Source organism: Curcuma longa, chromosome 3 (assembly GCF_044706935.1).
Source record: "Curcuma longa cultivar G26 ecotype Majalengka, Jawa Barat chromosome 3, ITB_CL_G26_1.1, whole genome shotgun sequence".
NCBI classification, from domain to species: domain Eukaryota; kingdom Viridiplantae; phylum Streptophyta; class Magnoliopsida; order Zingiberales; family Zingiberaceae; genus Curcuma; species Curcuma longa.
Genome location: NC_133863.1, coordinates 3,835,844 through 3,857,666, shown reverse-complemented (window position 1 = coordinate 3,857,666; position 21,823 = coordinate 3,835,844). Strand labels below are relative to the sequence as shown.

General features: G+C 37.7%; 2 protein-coding genes and 1 pseudogene across 3 annotated transcripts; 1 reads left to right on the top strand and 2 right to left on the bottom strand.

The window, feature by feature from the left end:
• Nucleotides 1-5,328: 5,328 nt before the first annotated feature.
• Nucleotides 5,329-7,713, bottom strand: LOC141823060 (uncharacterized; annotated as a pseudogene).
• Nucleotides 7,714-10,504: 2,791 nt separating this feature from the next.
• On the top strand, nt 10,505-13,152 carry LOC141825347 (pentatricopeptide repeat-containing protein At2g03380, mitochondrial). The gene has a single exon (XM_074712732.1). The coding sequence runs from the start codon at nt 10,505-10,507 to the stop codon at nt 12,671-12,673; it is 2,169 nt and encodes a 722-aa protein (XP_074568833.1). The 3' UTR covers nt 12,674-13,152.
• Nucleotides 13,153-13,500: 348 nt separating this feature from the next.
• Nucleotides 13,501-20,369, bottom strand: LOC141825620 (AUGMIN subunit 8-like). Of its 2 annotated transcripts, none has more exons than XM_074713002.1 (7): nt 20,135-20,369; nt 17,943-19,306; nt 17,302-17,421; nt 16,032-16,148; nt 15,747-15,836; nt 14,662-14,769; nt 13,501-13,914 (listed from the first exon to the last, which is right to left on the bottom strand). In XM_074713002.1, the coding sequence occupies exons 2-7, from the start codon at nt 19,245-19,247 to the stop codon at nt 13,861-13,863; spliced, it is 1,794 nt and encodes a 597-aa protein (XP_074569103.1). In that variant the 5' UTR covers nt 19,248-19,306; nt 20,135-20,369; the 3' UTR covers nt 13,501-13,860. The 2 variants fall into 2 exon arrangements, with proteins under 2 accessions (XP_074569103.1, XP_074569102.1); XM_074713001.1 differs by having other exon boundaries at nt 20,188-20,369.
• Between the last annotated feature and the right edge of the window lie 1,454 nt (nt 20,370-21,823).

Genomic DNA, 21,823 nt, shown 5'->3' with positions numbered 1-21,823 from the left:
CAATCCCATACGGTTGGTCCCATGATCATATATGAAGAAGTAAATCGGGAAACTGTATTTGACTACGATGGGGGAGGACAACATTGCCTCGTTTTGTCGAAATTCTATCCTTGTCCACTTCAACAAGTCTGTTTCATCGTAATCATTCAGAAAAAAAAGACATGCATGATTTTAATATCATAGTAAATTAATTTGATCATGAATACTTCTTTAAAAACTTTTGAATAATCAAAGATCACGACTACACAGGAACAAAGACAAGCACAAACAATTGAATAACATATTACCACAAATTGATTTAGAATGACACAAATGATCAATTAGCAATTTAATTAAAAACTAATAGAGCAAAAAAGAAAAATTATACAAAATTTAACAAAGAAATATTGAAATAATTGATGTACTAATTTATATCCTCTCAATTAACTTGGTCTACTAATAATTTGATATGAACACTAATTTAATTAACTACTCCAACAAAAGAGGTAAAAGAGCTGGAGTCGAAGTAAATTTAATTGTGTTTAAATTTATTATTTATTTATCAAATTTATTTATGTTTATTTATTAAAAAACTTATTAATCTTGAGTCAAACTTAAATTATAATTGAATTTTACATAAGTGAATTGATGAGTTTAGTAATAAATTTTAAATATTAATGAATCAAATTTATTATATTTATCTTATTTATAATTTTTTAATATTGAACAAATATAAACAAACTTTTGATACATGAGAGGATAAATTACTGTATAGTACATGACAAATCAAAATCGAACTGTTACCTATAAGTTTAAGAAAAATCAGAATTAAGAACTGGATCACAACAAATAATTGATCCGCCACTAATCATGAACAAGAAAAAAACTTGGCGTGGAATTGCTAATTCCTGCCCTCCAATAGCCTTTTGATGGAATACTTATCTAGATTCATTGATTTTGGAATAATTGAACAAGTGTCATTTTCTCTTGCCGATATATCGATCAGTTAACAGATGCTTTTATATATATACACGGCTGAGGCAATTCATATATATATATCACAACTACATGCATCCAAATCAAAGAGACACACTCCTTCCAATGCCCGGCCCCCACAAAATACGAAGAATTAGTTTCTCGCTGTCACAATGTAGCTAGCTAGATGCATCGATCCTTTATGCAACATTACATGCAAATTAGTTAAATATGAACTGTGAACAGTGGTTAATGCTTGCAGGGCGTCTCCATCTCCATTAGCCCACCTGAAAGGCTGAAACTCTTCTGTCATGACGTGCGAAGTTAATTAGATTCTGTCATGTTGCATCTGCTGGCAGAAGCATGTGGTATGGGCATTAAAGATCAACGAAATGGACGTAAACAGCATCGTCCACTAATTCCATCAATAATTGAGATAGTAGGTCCATGCATGATATATATGATGACAATTATATATAAATATTTCTTCTTCTCATGTTTGTTTTTTCTTTGTATATTTAATTTTCAATAACTAGCCAAAGTAGACAAGTAGTAGTTATGATTCCACTGTCAGTCATCAGCCGAGCAAACTGGAAGGGCTGTGAAGAGGTCATTGGCAAATGGCAAACTGGAATTTATGCTATTTATTCAGGAGCTGTCATCTCGATATATAAATATTCCTTCGTTGAAACTTTTAACTCATGCAATTTCATGATCTTGATTGATGTTATAATGTCAGATTAAATTGGATATTGCGTCGACATGATTTGTTAGTACAAGCTGATTGACACACAATTTATGTACTACTTTATAGGGTTCCTTAATTATATGCATATATAAACTAATGCAAATTTAATTAAGTATATATCAATGGTGCAACTCTCTCTAGGGGATGGTTTTTTTATCATTCAAGTGCAACTCTCTCTAGGGGATGGTTTTTATGATCATTCAAGTGCACTATCTTTATTTACAAAGAATAATTAATTTGAGACGGCTATTACAACCGAATAATTCATTATATATAATTAATTGTATCACCGACATTAAAAGATGGGGAAGGGAAAGGCAATTGGAGATGGTGGTGTTTCAATTATTTGGACGCGTACTTTCGTCGACAAACTAATTAACATGAGTATAAATAATAAGTACTGTGCCACATCATTCTAAGCCCATTTACGTTATATATCAATTAGTATTCTGAATAATAATTGCAATTAAAGTTTGGGTATAAGTTTTCATTGAATTCTTTCTAGCTGAGAAACCAAAAAGCCCTCGTAGATAGGAGAGCGCCGATGACATTTGAGAAGCACTTAGTTTTTTAATATTATCTTGGAATATAAATGTCTATGAATTCTAGTTAAGTGGTTTTTATATCGGACAAGGTGCTTAATTAGTGTTTTTTTTCTTAAACCAAGGCAAATAAAGGTTCTGCCACGTTATATTCCACTTCGGCAGAAAGCTGACCCTATTAAATGTAATTTATGTTTTTGAAATTTGAGTAATAAAAGATTTAAAATTGAAACAGATTCCAATTAATGACTGAGACTAAAAATGATCTATTTGTTGGAAAAGATATCCCTTCCTTCCGCGCGCATACTTGTGCATCAACGCTTCAACCGCCTTAACCAATCGATGCAGCATTTTACTTGCAAAACCTGAAAAATGAAAAATAACATTGGCACGCCAACTGGGAATGCCGCAGCGCCGCCAACATGACAAGAAGATAAAGCCGTGATATTTCTCGCCGGCAACTGCAAGCATAACGACGGGAGCAGCTGGCACCGCAAGCACGTCGAAGGCGGGCAGTGGCTTCTTCTTTTCCTCCGCTCCCCCTGTTCCTAATTCCCTTGTTTAATTTGAGAACATTAAGTGAGAGAAAATTTAAAAGGATGGCTAACATAAATGGAGCTAGGAGCTGTTGCCTCCTGAGTTGGAGGTAATTAAAGGGAGTGTGTCATGGGAGCTACTAGCCCAGGCGCGTTCTTGGGCACAACGACTTTGCCAAGGTGTACACGCGGTGCACGATCTGCTCACCGGCGAGAGCGTGGCAATGAAGGTTGTGGGCAAGGAGAATGTGCACCGCGCAGGGATGGAGGAGCAGGTGAAGTGAAAGATCGCTGTCGTCATGCGGGTAGCTAGCTCGTCACACCAACATTGTCGAGCTCCACGACGTAATGACCACCCCCATTCGCATTTTCTTGGTCATGGAGCTCGTCCGCCGAGGCGAGCTCTTCGCAAGCAGGGCCCCTTCGGGAGGAGCTACTTCCGCTATCTCGTCTCCGCCGTCGACTTTTGCCATAGCTTCGGGGTCTGTCGCCCTGACCTTAAGCTTTGAGAACCTCCTCCTCGACGACGTTGGCGACCTCAAAATCGCTGACCTTGGTCTCAGTGCCTTCGCCAGCGCCTACGAGCTCCATGCAGCGTGCGGAACTCCTGCCTACGTGGCTCCGAAGGTTATCGGAAACAGGGAGTAAGACGGCTCCAAGGCTGACCTCTGGTCTCGCGACTTTTTTCTCTTCGTATTGGTTGCCGGCTATCTCCCATTCCAGGACGACAACCTCGTCACCATGTACCGGAAGATCCACCGCCGGCAATTCCACTTCCCGCAGGAGGCTCAACGTGGCGAGGCTGGTTCAAGAAGTCAGCCATTCCCTGCGGATCCTGGAGGACAGATCAAAGGGGAAGAAACACGACTGCCCCGCGGCATCAAAGGAGCCTGAGATGCTCAACGCGTTCGACTTGATTTCGTTCTCCTGTTGGAGGAGGCGGGACGCAGGCGGAGACGCAATGCCCTGATGCGGTTCGCGACGCCGACGCAGGAGACAGCGGAGATGGTGGTGGCCAAACTGGAGGGGGTGGCGGCTGGGAGGATTCCGCCTGACGCGAAGCGGGGCATCAGAGTTACGGACGGTCTCAAGGACATTGAGTGGACAGCGGATTATAGACATGCCGGCGCTTGATCGTTTCGGCGACAGATCAATCAAAATCTTTTGGGCCGCCTTGTTAATTAACATTTCGTTACTATATATAATTGTCCATCGTTGTCTCTGTTTCAACTTTTGCAGTTAATTCTCACCCTCATCTCCGTTTCGCATATTCTAAACTACGGTCGTCTCTATTAATTGATTATGAACGACTATCAAGCAAGGATGATACTGATAAACTGTTTAATGATCCCTAAATACAATTGGAACGTGACCAAGGCGATCGAATGAACCAAGAAGCAACACGAGCAAAGCCTACGCTGTGCTTGCCATCTTGCATCCTTGTAAATTGCCTTGTTCACGAGCTAAGTGCAATAATTCTTGTGGGTCGACCAATGCGATGCCAAATGCATGCCGCTGAAGCTAGTCAGAAAAGTTAACCTCCTTCAGTTCTTTTCTCGCTGCCACCCTAAACCTGCCTTTTGGCCCTTAGGATTATATTCTATCTATATCGCCACTCTCAGTGGCGTGACGCCAGATCTTGTCGGGTCAGAAGAAGATTATCCACTAATGTACATAATTTTAAATCCGCGCAATACTACTTTTAGAAGAGGTGTAAGTTAATTATTCCTGTCTTGATAGAGGATAATATATATATATATATATGATGACACTGCACCAAACCAAATTAAACTAATTCTGTAAGGAAATTTTTTTTGTCGTACTAAGTTTTTAGGCATGCTTTTAGAGGAATACAGAAAGATACCACACTGAATTCTAATGGGCTAGCTACTTAGTTCGAAATGTATAACCATGAGAAAACAGCATCCCAGTACAAAATCTATCATATCTCGACCCCTAGTAAAATCTTGTAGCTAGAGAGGATACAGCATCCTGGTCATAAATAACATAAAAATTCTAAAGATGATATATGCCATGTATCTAGATTATTAGTTATCTAGAATGAAAACAATATATCACTCAATGATTAAATGGCCAAGCCCTTTTCAGAAATCTTCCCAAGATCAGCATGGTTGTTAACCTTACAATCTTAATAGAAGCATTCCTCGCACCTCCTTGGAAGAGAACAACACTGCTTCCTTGCAGAGCACATTGAGGATAATCAATCTTCACTACGCAAGTCACCTACAGCAACTCCTTAAGTGGCTATATATGGTAGAGTGAATTAATAAATGCTAGCTAGCAATACTAATTCGTGGACTTCATTAATGTAGCTCTTTGATCAATCACTAGCCAATAGACCTCTGAAAAGAAGACACGAGCATAAAAAAACAGGCCAACTAGATTTAGATCAGAAGACCAAATGTGTTAACCAAACTTACAACAATAATGAATCAATCTTAACTACTCACCTGCTATAACCCATTCCAGCATAACCCCATGGTCTTGACTCTACAAGTAACTATTCACTAACTCGCAACATCTTCTCTTATTCCAGACATAAATTTCCCTCTATCTGGATATAAACATCACATAAACTCCCTGATTCTTGATTGCCAAAAGCAGAGACCAATGTATTCGCAAGTATTAAAACACTAAAATGTTGGGCGAGATGAAGCCTAGGTCAAATCACCATAGAAAAAGTGCGAATTAAAGGATGTGTTTGTTTTGCAAAAGGACTGATTCCTAATATTTTAATAGAAATGATAATGGCCATATATATATAGCAAATGAACAATGGGTTGTGGGTTACTAATAAGATCATGCACGACGTACCATATAGCAATTAACTATGCACTTTATCTTTCTTGTAGATAAAGTACCAGGAGAGTCAAGCTAAGGATGAGTCCTCAAAACCAGTTACAATAAAATTTACTAGTTTCCATGATCTTTCATATGATTTTTGAAGGTCTGACTAGTAACGAAGGTCATGTCAAATTGTTGCAAATTAAAGTCCATTATGCGTACACTGATTTAGAAGCTAAAATGTAATTATTTTGTTGATGCAATATTGAAATTTAACTGTTGAATAACACAAATATGGACGAAATTTATCAAATGATGATCATAAAGAGAAAATAAACATCATACAGACATTACAAGAGCAGATTTCATTAATCAAAATTTCTATATTACACATAGAAGAATGATTCAATATTATACTAATTATGAAATAAATACTAAGAAACATGTGTATCCTATTAAAATTATCGTTTAAACCCATGTAGGACATGAGAATCACACAACACTCAAGTAATATTCTACATTTTAACTATTTATTCTTATTTGAATAGTTGTTGTCATGTGACTTTATCGTCACAAGTTTGAGTTGCTAAATAATCTCTTTTAATGTAAAATAATACTGCATATAATAGATCTAATATGATCTGATATTTTTTTAGAATTTTGCATTGATATCATCAATATACAGTAAAAAAACAATATAATATTGGTGGCATCTACGTACATTCAACCAATTAACATGCATGTAAATTTAACTATGTTAGAGAAACTAAATTTAAGCAATTAAATCTCTCTGAGATTACAATTGAAAGATCTATATAAGCACCAATGATTGTACTTTTATTTTTTGGAAGAAAAAAAGAACAAGGATATCATAAAGTAAATTGGTTTAAAGATGATCTCATTAAGTGAAAAAACAAATATCCATCCAATAAAAAGCTTTGCCTTACAATTAGCATATACAAGATACCTTAAAGTAATTAATTATAGTGTTTTTCACTAAGAACTTTCCGACTGTATATAAATCATGAATGAACGTTTTTGATAACTAATAATAAAATAAAATCGTGAAGATCATGTATGGTTGTAAAATTATTGATGTAGCATTTTCATAACATATCTATCAATATATTCCATAATATTTATGTCTAAGTTTAACAAATCCAAGGCATCGAAAATAATATCAATTGTGCTAAACTACAATTTTACACTAATAAAACCAACCAAATTGTTCACCACCAAGAAATGAAAGGCGAAGATCATAGATCATCTGTATCATAATTTCATAAACATCGGGCTAAACTTGATTAGAAGCTAAATCTTCATTCTTCACAGTTATTTCTTATAAAATAAAGAACAAAAAGAAAACACGACAGTTTAATTAAACTTCAGGCTGTCATGCCTCCATGGAGTTTTAATATGGAAAGCATTCTATCAGTAAATCATTGCTGCAGATAAAAGATAGGAAGCAAAGAAGATAAATCAAACCACAAATACATGCTCTACGTAGACAGACATAACCATAGAAATGAAATATGATCCGAAGCAAAAGATAAAAACAAGAAGAAGAAAACATGCGTAAGATTGTAAAGTAAGAAGTAATGATCTATGATACCGCATGCATAACTGAACACTAAACTTCAATACATCAGACTAAAATTAGCCCAGATAGATCAACCTCAACCGGAGAAGAAACTGGTATATTTCGCAATTTATGGCGACCAAAAAAGAGTCCTGTTTGGCAAGAACGGCAAAAGGGCATTAAACTATGATCTGTATGAACAGGAGAACGATAAGCTAGCACAGAACCATGGAGAGAGAAGATAGTCAAAGAGTGTTTCTGTTAAACTATGTACAGATGCATCTCAAAAATCACGCATTCTTACACGCCTTCTCGTTACTTGAATCTCCCTTCTCGATTCAATAGATCCACACCAACTTGCCCATGGAAACAGAAAGCATGCCAATATCAGTAGATCATCATGCCCTGATTAAAAATCCATGAACCCACTCACCTCGGAAACCACCGTATGGCGCACACGCGTGTATCCCTTAATCCACCGCTTAACACATGTCCGTCTACCCCTCAATCCACCGCCTAGCTAGCTAGGACATGTTTTAATTTTTCCATCACCCGAAACTCTACTTAAACAACAGATTAATGAGCAGTAGTTATATAGGGATAGACGGGTGACAGAAAGAGAAGTGAGCACGCAGCAGACAAGGCATCAACTGATACAATTTCCGGCGTGTGCTCACTCTCTTCTGTCACCCAACTTACAACTCATGCATTCAAATGCAGGATTGAGACGCGTGCATGGCAGAGGAGTGGGGGACTAAGGAGGGTTGTAAGATAGGAGGTGAGATTGGATCCCTTCTCCTCCTTGCTTTGATCTTCTCGTCTCCTTGCCGTCGTTTATAAAGAGCAGCTTCCATCTAGGGTTTCAGAAATTCACCTGCATGCGTACTGCACGTGTTGCCTCGCCCGTAAAGATTAGCTGCCTTCTGCTTTCTCTTAATTACCGGCGAAATAACCTTATTGGGTAATTTCTATAGAGTAAGCCAAGATAATGTTGCACCGTAAATGGGAAAGCTTTCGGAGGGAAAACCACAAAAGAATCTACTATCTGTACTTGTGTCTCCCCGTAATTGAATGTCTGACGTTTGTTTATATACGCTCAAATTAGCAGTACAGTACCACGCCTCGGAAAACTAGAGAAGGATGCCATGCTCCCAGATGACTCTCCTCAGAATCTTACCTTGGCGATGGAGATTTAGAACTCGATTCTGTGGTCGACACGTCCGATGAGAAAGATTTGGGGAGATGTCCGTGTGCATATGGGGGATTTATTGGGAAGCGATGCCAGCGTTTGTTGGATGATGCTCGCAGGGTTAATCGTGGCCGTTCGATTTGACAGCGACGGCATGATCTCGTCAATTGATGGGACCACGAGGGCGATGGGTTCAAGGATATTATTCTCTTAAGAAGATTCACCTTTTTATGATTAATTCATTGATTTATCCTGACTTTTATATTTTTATTTTAAAATTAGCATAATATATTTTAAAATTGGCATATTAGCCGAGAGAAGAAATGAATCGAATTGTTAACATGCATTTTTTTTTTGATATGGATCATTGTCAGAATCGAGGACCAATAACAAATCGACAGCAACTTATTTTTTATAATTTACGACAGGTGAGGTACTCAATCGTGCTTTTAATGCAATCATGGCTCCGAGTTATACTCGAAACTTGAAAAAGTCATCCAACACGAATAAACGAGCAATAACAATTATGTGCATTTAATTTGGTGAATTGTTTCCTCGGAACTTAATTTGACATTAGGAACAAAAAAATTCACTATAATTAAATACCTCCCGGTGTCAGTGAACAAGCCGAAACAAATTCTGGTATAAGTGAAATGATTTCACAACTAGCTAGCAAGAAATAATTAAAAGGTTGATAAGTAGTTAATGAACACCGTAGAAATTTATCTTGATAAATTTAAAATTTTAATTATTCAGGAATCAACAAAGTGAGAGTCCATTATCACTTGCATCTAAGAAACCTAAAAGATTAATTACAATTCATTATATTCCATTGAACTCGATCTTAATTAGCGAATAGATCGGATTAATGAGTAAAATAGATTGGATGGCTTTCTATTGGTAACAAGTCTAATCATAACTAAAAGCCTACACTTCTTCGACTAATCTATTAAATTGTTAAGTGGTTCATATAAAGTAGCTCACCTTGTTGAGGCCCACTTTGATTTATGAACCATAATGATTTAGAATAATTTAATTATTCTCTACGTTCCAACTTGTCAAATGAAACGCAGGTGAGAAAATTTAGAATTTTTTCAGTGCCAACTATCTGTAACATTTAGAATTCTTAAATTATGTCCCATAGATGCATGTGATATAATGATAAAACACTAATAGAAATAAATAAATAAAAATCAGAATTCAAATCTCAGAAACTAATATTCTAAAGATTGACATCGGCATAAATTGCACTACTCAGTAGCATCTATCTCTAAATCAAAAAACTTAGATTATCAAAAAAAAACTTTTAAAATTGTTAAGCAAGGGATACATCATTGGAGAAATTGTACTCCGGGAAGAAACCAAGAAGACCCTCCAAAAGCTAACAGTGATTTCATCCTCACTTACCATTTGAAACTACTGCATGGTTCAATTTTTACATAAATCCGAAGTTACACATTGGTGGCCCTCTCGGAAGCCATGAACGTCGCTGTGGGCTTGGCCGCCGGAGCCGTTGAGATGTGCCGGTTGGTATGATCCATGAGCAATCTCGGTGTCCCTGCTGTCTCAGGCGAGGGATCTCTGGTTCGAGTTAGCAGATCCAATGATCACGTACTCGTCGTCCACTTGAGATGTAAATTGTAGAATCAAATATACAAGTAATCTTTTGTAGATAATTTAGTCAAGAAAAAGCACTGACCAATCATCAGTTTGGCATGGACGTAGACGAGGAATCGCCGGTGGGTTTGGGCCCTTCAGTAGTCCGTTCCCCGCGCCGGCAACTTCGGTGGAGTATACTCATCCGGTTGCTTGGTCTCTCGGTTCCCCAAGCAGAAGAAATTGAGGTAATCACGGGGATGAACCTTGCCCACCAGCTTCTTCTCCTCTATGGCCTCGAGCACAATGCGGTGCATGTATCATTTCCATATGTAAGCCTGTTCCAATGCACCATCCCCTGTTATACCCTAATCTGAAGGTAGACACAAAAAAAAAAAGTTAATTAAATTAGTTTAATTATTGTAGATTTTTATCACAATTTTAAAAGGTTTTTCCTTCAAATTATATCTTTTGCTTCCTCTTTTGCTTTGTGGCTGCCATTTATTAATTACTCTCGTTTTGACTCAACCGGTTCAATGTCTCCCGGTTGGGAGAATGAGATTACTCCGCGCTCTCAAGCCTAACGCATCCCTCCAAAACCCTTCCTCCTCCAATCTCTCGAAAACCCTTCCTCCAATCTTTCGTACTAAACCCTTGAACCCATCAAGCCAAGCAGCAGCATCTTCCCTTTCTCTCACCCAACAACTCCATTATTTATATCTTCCCGGCCAACCCATCTCGTCAAATCCATGTCTTTCCCTGTTGTCTTCCTGCACTGACACCCTTACCCTCAGTAAAATCCACGGCTTCATCCTCGTCCATGGACTCAACAATCATCTCCCATGCCAAACCAAATTATTAAGCTGTTATGCATCCTTGGCAGATCTCGAGTCCGCCCGCAAGGTGTTTGACAGAATTCCAGACCCAGATCTTTATTCCTGGAAAGTACTGCTTAGAGGCTTCATCTTGAATGGGCAATACAGAGAAGCTATTTGGTATTATTCGCAAATGAGATGTTGGTTTTGCGAGCATGATAATATCATCTTCTCTCGTGTCCTGAAGGCCTGCATTGAATTGCTCGATCTTGATGAAGGAAAGAAGTTGCATGGCCACATAATCAAAGTCGGGGATCCAGACTGTTTTGTGCTCAACAATCTCATTGACATGTATGCAAAATGTGGTGATATGGATTCTTCTAGAAGAGTGTTTGATGGAACTCAGGATAGAAATGCGATTTCTTGGGCTACTGTGATATCAGGATATGCTCACAATGACTGTGGCACTGAAGCATTAAGATTCTTCAATCACATGCAACGATCTAATAATGAACTTGATGAGTACACAGTGGTGAGCTTATTGACTTCATGTTCAGTGCTAGGCGCATTACATCAAGGAAAATGGGTGCATGGTTGTGCAATAAAGCGTGGAATGTGTACAAACCCCTTTGTAGGCAGTGCACTAGTAGACATGTATGCCAAGTGTGGGGACATTACAGATGCCCGTTATGTGTTTGATGAGCTTAAGAATATGGATGCCATCTCATGGACTGCAATGATTGTTGGGTACACACAAAGAAACTATCCTCAAGAAGCATTGAAGCTATTTTCTGATAAAAAATGGATGGTTCTAGTTCCTAACTCAGTGACTATATCCAGTATTCTATCTGCTGCTGCACAATTGAGGGACTTGAAGTTGGGTAGTTCAATTCATTCACTAGGGTTGAAATTAGGAGTTGAAAAGTGCTTGGTGGTGATGAATGCCCTCATTGATATGTATGCAAAATGTTGTATGCTTATTGAAGCTAATTCTATATTCAAAGGAGTCCATTGCAGGGATATTGTTACTTGGAACGCAATGGTTGCAGGGTACTCTCAGAATCATCAAGGTGTAGAAGCTTTATCTCTATTCAACACAATGAGGTCAGAGGGATGTTCACCAGATGCTGTTACGGTTGTCTGCGCTATCTCATCTTGTATCTCTTTGGGGGATTTCCTCCTCGGTAGTTGTTTCCATGCCTATTCCATCATTTTTGGGTTTCTTACAAATATTCATGTTGGTACTGCACTTCTCAATTTCTACAACAAGTACGGTGATGTGAAGTTGGCTAATAGAATCTTCAATGAGATGATAGAAAGGAATACTGTGACATGGTGTGCGATGTTGGGTGGATATGGAATGCAAGGTGATTATGCTGGTTCTGTTGATATTTTCAGGAACATGTTGAAGGAAGACTTGCAACCCAATGATGCAACCTTCACTACCATTCTTTCACTTTGTAGCCACACTGGGATGGTTGATGCAGGACGAGAGTATTTCAATAGTATGTCTGAGCATTATAAGATAGCTCCCTCAATGAAGCACTATGCATGCATGGTTGACATGCTTGCTCGGGCTGGAAGATTAGAGGAAGCACTGGAATTCATAGATAGGATGCCAACACAAGCTGACACTAATGTCTGGGGAGCTTTGCTTCATGGTTGCAGAATGCATTGGAGGTTTGAACTCGGAGAAGTTGTAGTACGGAGGATGATGACCTTGCTTCCAAATAGGCCAGATTACTATGTGCTCATGTCAAATTTTTATGCTTCAGTAGGGAGGTGGGATGAAGCCCTTAAAGTGAGGAAACTGATGGAGGAGATGGGGCTGGTGAAGCAACCAGGATCTAGCTCCTTCGGAATTGAGAACCAGTTCAATACTACTGTCATGGAGGGCTCACACGTATGAGAATACATTTGGAATAAAGAAACTGAAGTACATTATTTGAAAGAAACAGGTATGATGAATCTGCTTGGATATAGTTATAACGAGCTGCTGCCATGCAACTTTGACACTAGACTTCATAAAACAAATTGTCTACATACCTGCTGGCGTTAAAGGCAAAAGAAGTGGATGTTGCTTCAATTGGTCAGGGTAACGGGTGAGATGTTTTTTCCTAAATGTTTATTTGGAGTTAATGCCTCATGCAGATCTGGAAACGCTGCATGATGCTCATCAAGTCTGACGATTAGGTCCATAAAATCAACCAACGCAGTATATCCATAAGATAGTTATAGTGGCACTTCTGGCATGTACAAGTCTACGTTAAAAATCACTTAGTTTGGAGCTTCTAGCCTGCTCCGTGCATAATTCTTTATCCAATACCACCTTGGCATGGCTGACAAAAAAAAACAAAAAATCAAGTTGAATATGGACAGAAATACAAATCATGAGCTTTGTACAGTGCGTAATTTATTGTATCAGTTGAATATTGGCAAACAGATTTGTTTATTAACTTTTGGATCTAATCATATAATTATCTCTCCCTTCACTTTGTCTTGCGTGTTAGAGTTACTTGATTGTGGAAATGTGAGAACATTGAGAAGCGTTTGGAATTCTGGTATTTTTTAAGGTCGAGCATGACAGATAAGTGAGAGCTTCTGATAATACTATGAGAATATGAAATGCGAGCAATATCTGCATGTGACACGTATCATCCAAAATTTAAAGATCAGGCCTGATTAATCAGGGCGATTAGTTTCCAAGTTGTAAATCTAAAATGAAATGAGCCGACCTTTCGACAAATAGCTTCTTTCAACTTTACTATCATAACAGAAAGTTCGAATATACAACTTCACTCTCTTTGCGTGACCGCTATTCCTATGCCTCCTTTCTATGTTTTGGTACGTTCTACTATTGTGAGTGATTGAGAAAATACACGGGCAAATACAGACATTTTGACCTCGAAAAAGAAAAAAAAAACCATGAGGAGGAAGGAAGAAAGATTACTTTTGCATGTATACATAATTTTATTTTTTTTAATTAAAAAACTAAGAGATGCTCCTATCTCTTCCTATTGACGGTCATGGTTGCGGTACGCATGCTAAATATGAGCTTTGATCATCTACTAACTCTCTAACTGTCTGGTGAAGATTTCAAGCATCATTCTTAAGCAGCATCAACTGTGTTCGAAGACTGGACTCTTGCACCTGTTTTGCATAAAGAGTACAAAATTGGATAAGCATGGTGGACTTGTAGCAGGCTTAAGATATGCTCAATCGATAGGATCGTACAAGTAAAACATTGTAATCTCCATAGTCAATTGCATGAAGTAACTTTACTGCAGCATGCTTCATTGTTGCTATAAGAAATCTACATGATTGAAACAGCTCCAACTCAAGATAGAATCTTTGAACAGGTTAGGTTCCTTGATTGCAAAGTGATGATAGTTAATGACAAAGGAAATTAATGATCCTATGTACAAGTCTGTTTGACAGACAACTATTCTGGCTCCACTTTCAGTTGTGGGATTACAATTGACAGGTAAACTAGATGCCGAAAACAAGGTCAGAAGCAACATATCAGAAATACACAAAAGTGAAGAGTTTATTAGTTCATGAGATTCTTCCTGGCCCTATTTTCGAGAAGTTAAGATTATGTTAGACAAAAGCTTTGCGAATTCCCTCACGTTGTTAACCATTAAACATGATAATTTTACTTCTTGCCTTTCTAGTTTGTTATTTGTATAGATATCAAATTACAGGTCAACCGCTTTTAGTTTGTGTTCTTAGGTTTAGCTGCTAGTCAGTACTAAAACTTTTATGTGTTTTCTTTTTGGTTCAACGTTATTGATTTCTTATTACAATTTGCTTCTAGAGAACTATCCTAGTGATTGTAATACAGTATAAATGAAAAATCAAGTTAGAAACTATAGAAGGGTATCAATTATCACTAACCTGCATGGCTGCAGCACAAGCAAGTAACTCTCTGCACTCATCAAGCACTAATTTTTCGTTCGCTGCAACACTTTGAAGCTCGGAAACGAGAGACTTTGTACATTCTACCTAGTAATCATGAAATCCAAATAGAAAACTTTCAGCACCAAACCCAACAACAACAACCAACAACAACCAAGCCTTATCCCACCAAACCCACAGGTGATAAAAAATGAAATGTCATTATTCTCAGACCAAATTAACAAACAAGTTCAAGGAGGTAAATTGGTGTTTCTTTTTTAAGTTGTGAATAAAGCTCCTTCCACCACCTCTTCCCATCATCCATTAGCACTCATGTCAACAAATTATGTCAGACAAATTGGTTGAGAAGAATAAAATGGCAATTGAAACTTTCAATAACATCAATCAAACGCAAACTGTCCTTCTGATGCCAAATCCATAACAACAGAAAGGAGATTAAAAAAACAGATGAATGGTAAAGAAGATGTAGTCCAGGCTGAAAGTTCAAATGAAATAGAAATTCAAGTGTCATGTTGTATAGAACTTGAGATGCAAAGATAAAAAGTCTAAAGGATTTATCTATGAGATTTACAAACTTGTCTTCCTAAGAAAACGTGACTTCAGGGCGGGACCTTGCAGCATATTAGATTGACATTGCATTATTTGAACTCCAAGTCTAAATTTATCCTTTCCTAAAAAAATTGTTGGCTCCTGCCAGACATCACAATCAATTTGGTAAATGGAAGATGCCTTGTTCAAAAATAAGGGATCATATTGAATACTGAAACACGATATATAGGATATCATATTGTACATCAAAACAGAATACATAAGATATATTAAATAACTTATGAACCTGGGAAAGTTTATTGATTAAGCCATCCATGTCCAGTAATTCCACAAAAAAAAAATACAATGAAAAACATCAACATATCTAGTCAATTCTCCAGATCAAAGAGTGTCCGTTTCGAATGAATTCAAGTTCTATGATATTCAAAGTGAAGATGTCCACGAATTGTAAGATCCTTAGCGGTAAACATGCAAGCATATACATACTATTTGTGATAAGTAGTGATGAATTTCACCTTAGATAATAATAGACAAATAGAGGAGCTGATAGCATGCATCATATCAATTGCCGAACTGACAGCATTCCGCATATCAATTATATCTGCCTGTAAAATGAAGGCAAACAGTTAATTGACTAAGGCTTTAGAAGCATAGCAAAAATTTATGTACAAGATGTATGGAGTTAAAAAAATAAATCAAACTATACCAATTATTACAGACCAAATCCTAGGTTGGACCAGTATTGAAATCCTTGATACTACAACTAAACAAATGAAAATATATTATCAATATGTAAATACCTTCGTTCCTCTCATCACAGGGAGGCGTAGAATGCTTGCATTAAGAGCTTCAATTGCCCCAGAGAGAGAACTAAAATGTTCCTTTCGTAATGCTGCCCACTGTTCAAGGGACATCATCTATAGAATTTTCCAAAAAAAAGAGATCTTAAGAAATTAATTTATGTAATAGAACATATTGTACAAGAAATGCATGGTTAACGTAATAAAATAATATGCCCAACAACTTCAAGCTTACATTGTAAGTAAAATAGTTTTTGGAAACAAGAGAAGCTACAAAAGAAAGCTGAATTGTAATCATGATAGCTATCTCAAGGCTAGGGCCTCATCATATGTAGTGATGCTTCTTCTCCCAACCAGTAAAACATCTTTTCTGATAAACCACACCAAGAAGTTTTCAGAAATCATTCTAGTTCACTTAACAGAGCTAGCATAATTAACAGGTACTGTTGTTATGCAAATTAAAATCCCTTAACACTTAGCACGACATATTACATGGTCAATGAATTGTTTGTTTACTAATTATCATATGCGGCAGTCCATTCACTATATATCAGAAACAACAAAATCTCCTGCATATGCAAATTAAAAGGATGGAATCTTCCTCAAATTGAAGGAAGCAATCCTTAGTGCAAAATGAGATGCGGAATAAGATGAACATGGAGTGTTATTTTGCACAAGACATAGAAACACCAGGAAGATCAAAATGAAAATCTGAATCTTGTTGGTATGTAGTACCATAAACAACAAAAAAGATAAGACATGTTGATGCGAACAAGAGATTAGGATGACTTGAAAAGCTTATTCTCACACGGTGACACCTAGCCCAAATGAGAAAATTATCTTGTCACCTATAACCACTAGTCAAAATGTTTAAATTCAAGGTAATGATAGCACAATCATCTAGGCCATATTAAACCTCTGTTTAGTTAAATTACCAACAATGTGGAACTAAACTAGTTTTACACTTATGATTTTTGGTTTCAGGTTTATTCAGTATTTCAGTGATTGACGGCATGATTGTCTTATCACAGCATCTAGTCATAAACTTTGTTTTGTACTGATCAGGAAAAAAATCAATCTGCATCTTGTATGATCTATTCTGTTATGAAAATTTAATTGTTTTGAAAGTTTTAGTATTTGCTCTTGGAAATTCAGGTTTCATACAAATAACCATACACATTCCATTAGTAGCATCAAAGAAAGTGAACAATCCAAAGAAAAGTAGAATTTGAAAAGGCAAAAGCAAAGAATTGAATGAATAATATCTAACCTGTCCCTTCAAAACAATACCTAACTTCATCTCCTGCTGCAAATGTTGCACATCAATCCTTTTCATGAGGACAGAATTACCCATTGTCGAGTTATTATTCCAAACACTTTGAAGAACATTCTGAATGAGAAGATCAAAAATAAATTCACCATGTTAGCCTAGTATGCCAAGCAAGATTTTAATCATGGTATTTTTGGTACAAAAATATAGGCATGGGGATAGGATAAATATGTAGGAAGCTTAATGATACAATAGTTTCAACTCAACGAATCTCCTTTTGCACCCTTCAACAGGAGAAATATTTTGCACATCATGGAAAACTAAGAGAATAAGCTTATTAATGACAGCATGATAATGCAAATAAATTCTTTCTTTGCATCATCTCAAAAAAATAAGAGTCAGTGTATGATAATCACCAAAAAAATAGCAAACATGAAAACTTAAGCATAAACAGTTTAATGGAAAAAACAAATATAATCTGAAACAATTATGATGCAGTTTGTATTTTATCCTTACAATGCCATCTTCACTGAAATAACTAGAATAATAGAAGGTAGAAATTTTTTTTGGCAGCTTAACCTACCATGTAAAGTTATAAATGAATGTTTATATGATTAAATCATGAACTCCAAAATCCCTACCTCTGTTCTCATTTTCTGAATTGATAATGTCTTGTTTGTTTGGGCATTAACAAAACACCACTGCAAACTTGCATTATACAGCAACTTTAGTTGATGAGCATCTATATCACTTGCATGCAATTTTCCTATTTTCCCATCAGCACTGGACTTAGAGATAAAGGATGTACCAACCAGTGTGCTAGTAATAGTGCTTGACAACGATATTGGAGTAGATGCTCTTGTCCTCAAAGGACTCAAAATACCCCTAGACGTAAATGATGATGCTGACAAAACCTTACAAGGTGATGATGGACACAGAAAACCTGGGATGATTGATGACTGAGTACTTGGTGATGACGGGCGCTGCTGACCTAGGATGAATGATGACTGAGTACTAGTTGGACGTGTCACAAATGAAGATTTCATAGTAGCTTGAGATGACAAATTCACAACTGGTTTCACATTTTGTTCTAGACTTCCACTTCCATTATTGAAGAGTCGCTCAACTTCATTAGGTAGTGAGAGCTTGGGATGTCTGGATGCACTACTGGATGTGAGATCTATCTTATTGGGGAAAATCCCTTGTGAAGCAACTCTTCCAGCAGATCTACTTTTCTTATCAGAAAGATTCATACTTCTCGACATAGCACTTGTGGATAGCTTCCCATGTCGATCTACTACCTTAGTGTTTGAGTTTTCTGCTGGTTTAGAATTCTCTGATTGGTCAGATGTACTCATTCCTCTTAGAGGAGTCCTTTTTCTCTCAGATACCACATTTGATGCTAAATTGATTGAATTTACTGGAGAGGACTTTGCAACCAACTTTTCTCTCTTATTAACTGGAACAATAAGAGATTCTGACTGGAAAGAAAAAGAAAGGCTTCGGATAGAAGGCCACAAGCCATCAGGAGCTTTGTTGCTGAGTAATTGTCTTGTGGTCTTGTGATATTCTGTAACAACAGCTTGTACTGGAGTTGCTGGCTTAGAAGATGGGGTTGAGGGAGTAGATGGCCTAGATGGGGATGGCAATGCAGAACTCTTTGAGGAAGGGGTTCCTGATCTTCTCCTATCAGCTGATTGGGATCGTTTAGGCATTGACACCCCGGGTATATGGGTTGTGCGACTCTGACTGGCAATTGGAGAAGAGCATCGTCTTGATGCACTGGAAGCTGAAACAGGCGTGGATGAGATTCCATTCATGTACCTAGAAGCAACATTCCGAGGCTTGCCAGTGCTTGGGATGGTATCATTCTTCTCGTGAGATGGCCTTGGATCATGCTTTGTCTGCGCTTTTGCCCCAAGCGGCTCAACTTTACATGTATCCATCAATTGCAGTCTTCAAATGAAACTACATTGACGATGTCAACATCACCATTACCATAAATCTGCCAAAAAAGGCTCTGCATCAGAGAATGATATTACAAAATACTTCCCAGAAATTAAAGCAAAATGATATTACAAAGGAAGGAAATTCATGAACAATCCTATGAAAAAACTGGACACGAGATTTCACATAAAAGCCCACTCCAACATAATCAGAACTAAAGAATATGAAGCCAAAATTGTCAGGATGCCAACTGAAATTGAGAGTGTAAATAATTAGAAATAAAAAATATCAAGCCAAAACTGTCAGGATGGCAACTGAAATTGAGAGTGTTGCGGGAGTAAGTGCAAGGATCACTCGAAAGAAGACTAGAAGAAGATTTGGAGGTAAAGCGAAGAAGCCGCGGCAAACATGGATAGATAAATAAGTATTCTTGCCATTGATTATTAGACACACAAATTAATATTTCTACTGTTTGCTTTCTTTTAGGTTTTCTCCACAATAGTGGTAAATAAAACAAAGAGATGCGATTAGAAGAAACATAATGGAAACAAAATAAGATCCGCGAAAACGAAGTTCCACCACCACACTGATCGTGATTTGAGGAAATCCAACTACGCCGAGGACATGGAGCTTTCTAGGTTTTCGGAACAACCACTTGCGTCCTTGGGCGGAAAAAATAAAAATAAAAAACGCCATAGAAACAAACCCCCGAAAAACAACTTTTTATTTTCTTACACAGGATTGTTTTTCTACTTTTGAATGTATACGATTTATTTTCTAACTAAAAAACAAATGGATTTCATCAATCCGAGACAAGCAACGGCAAAAGAAATAACGTCGAACACGCACTAAAGAATCCTTATGAATTCCAAAAACATTTCAAAACCTCCAACTAGATTCCTTGAGATCATGAAAGCTGCTAAACACAAAGCCTCCAACCTCCGATTCGCGATGCAAACTTGGATGGAAGAAACTCCAAGTCGCACTGGCGGGAGGGGAGAATTGATCTCGCCTCCGCAAACCGCCTCCGTTACAGAATTCCACAAAATCGAGATGGTGGTTAAAGAAATAGAACGAAGAATGCAACAAAAATTATAGTACAAGAAAAAGGAAAGTTGGATTTTTGCGCGTCTTCTTCGTTGGATTCGGAGGAAACGAGAAGAGAGGAGGGTGGGAAGACGTTGCGGTTAGGAAGGGCCTTGAACCCACGGTTTAGTTAATTAGTATACTTCGTACGTTAATGTTGTCGCAGTCTTTACAGTTTGATAGCACAATCCATCAGCTGGATACACGAAAACATTATAATACAGTATTATTTTCAAAAATACACTGAATTTACCATTTTATAAAATAAAGTTCTTTGGACAAAAATAAATGATTGGGGAGAGCAGGTGCGATTAAGCAAAGCGGTTGGAATAGGCCGATTGGTGAGCGGACCGGGTTTATTACACACGTAACGTCAACAACATCGTTCTATTACGTCATTCGGTTCGACCAAGTCAAAACAACCAGGCCCGGTCCCCACCTACCCGGATATCATATCTGCCACGTGGACGTCTCAGCTGGACGATCCCGACAACGACCGATCGTGACCGCTCACGTGGCAACTCAGTCGTCAAATGGCGTCCTGACTCAGCAGCAGTTTGGGGGACCCAGTTCGGCTTTGTCATGGGGCGGACTTTCAGCGCGAGATCGACGTGACGCGGCTCACGTGTCCTAGTCAAGAAACCGAACACGGAGGGAACCAGAGCCATTGGTCCGCATTGCGTGTCAGCCGTATGGAATCGGGTAAGGGCATCCATAATGGTCAGAAATATTTCGATCGAATATTTGTGGGTTCCATGTCCACGTCAAATTCTTATTAAAAAAAATAAATCTGGTGGTCGACCACTGGTCGACCACCACCATGCTGGTCGATCATGTGATCGACCACCATGGTCTTTTTTTTTTATTTTTTTTACTTTTAATTCGTTTTTATTTATTTTTAATTAATATATATATATTTTATAATAAAGTATTTGAAATCACCGGATATAACTCTTAATCCGGTGATTTCAAATACCCCGTCAAATATCCGGGAAATATTCGGAGGTGAAGATATTTCTCCAAATATCTCCCCAAATACTCGCCGTTGTGGATGCCCTTAAGAGCAGTCGAGCTGCTTTTGATCTGTACAGTCAACAAGGGCCCCCACGCCGTTTACGAGATGAAGAAATTTGCATGCATCGTTGATTGAAAAAAGGTCAACAAACTCGATGACTTTTTGCAATGGAAAATTATCATTATATGACAGATAATCATAATCTCTCAGAATTCAAGCTCAAAAAGCCATTAAGCTAATCGCCCATACAAAGCTAGTTTACTTTTAGCCAACGAATACGAAAAAGAATTGCCCATCAACTGGAGACTCTGGTTTCTTCAGTAATTACAGCTTAATAGTTCCTACTCTTCCCCTAAACCAGATCACAAGTCACCGAAGACTCGATGTAAAAACATGTGATAGGCAAGCAAAAGCATGTAGATGATATATTTAGTTTTTTGCATTCTGACCGGAGAGTAGAAAGAGGTAAAGCAA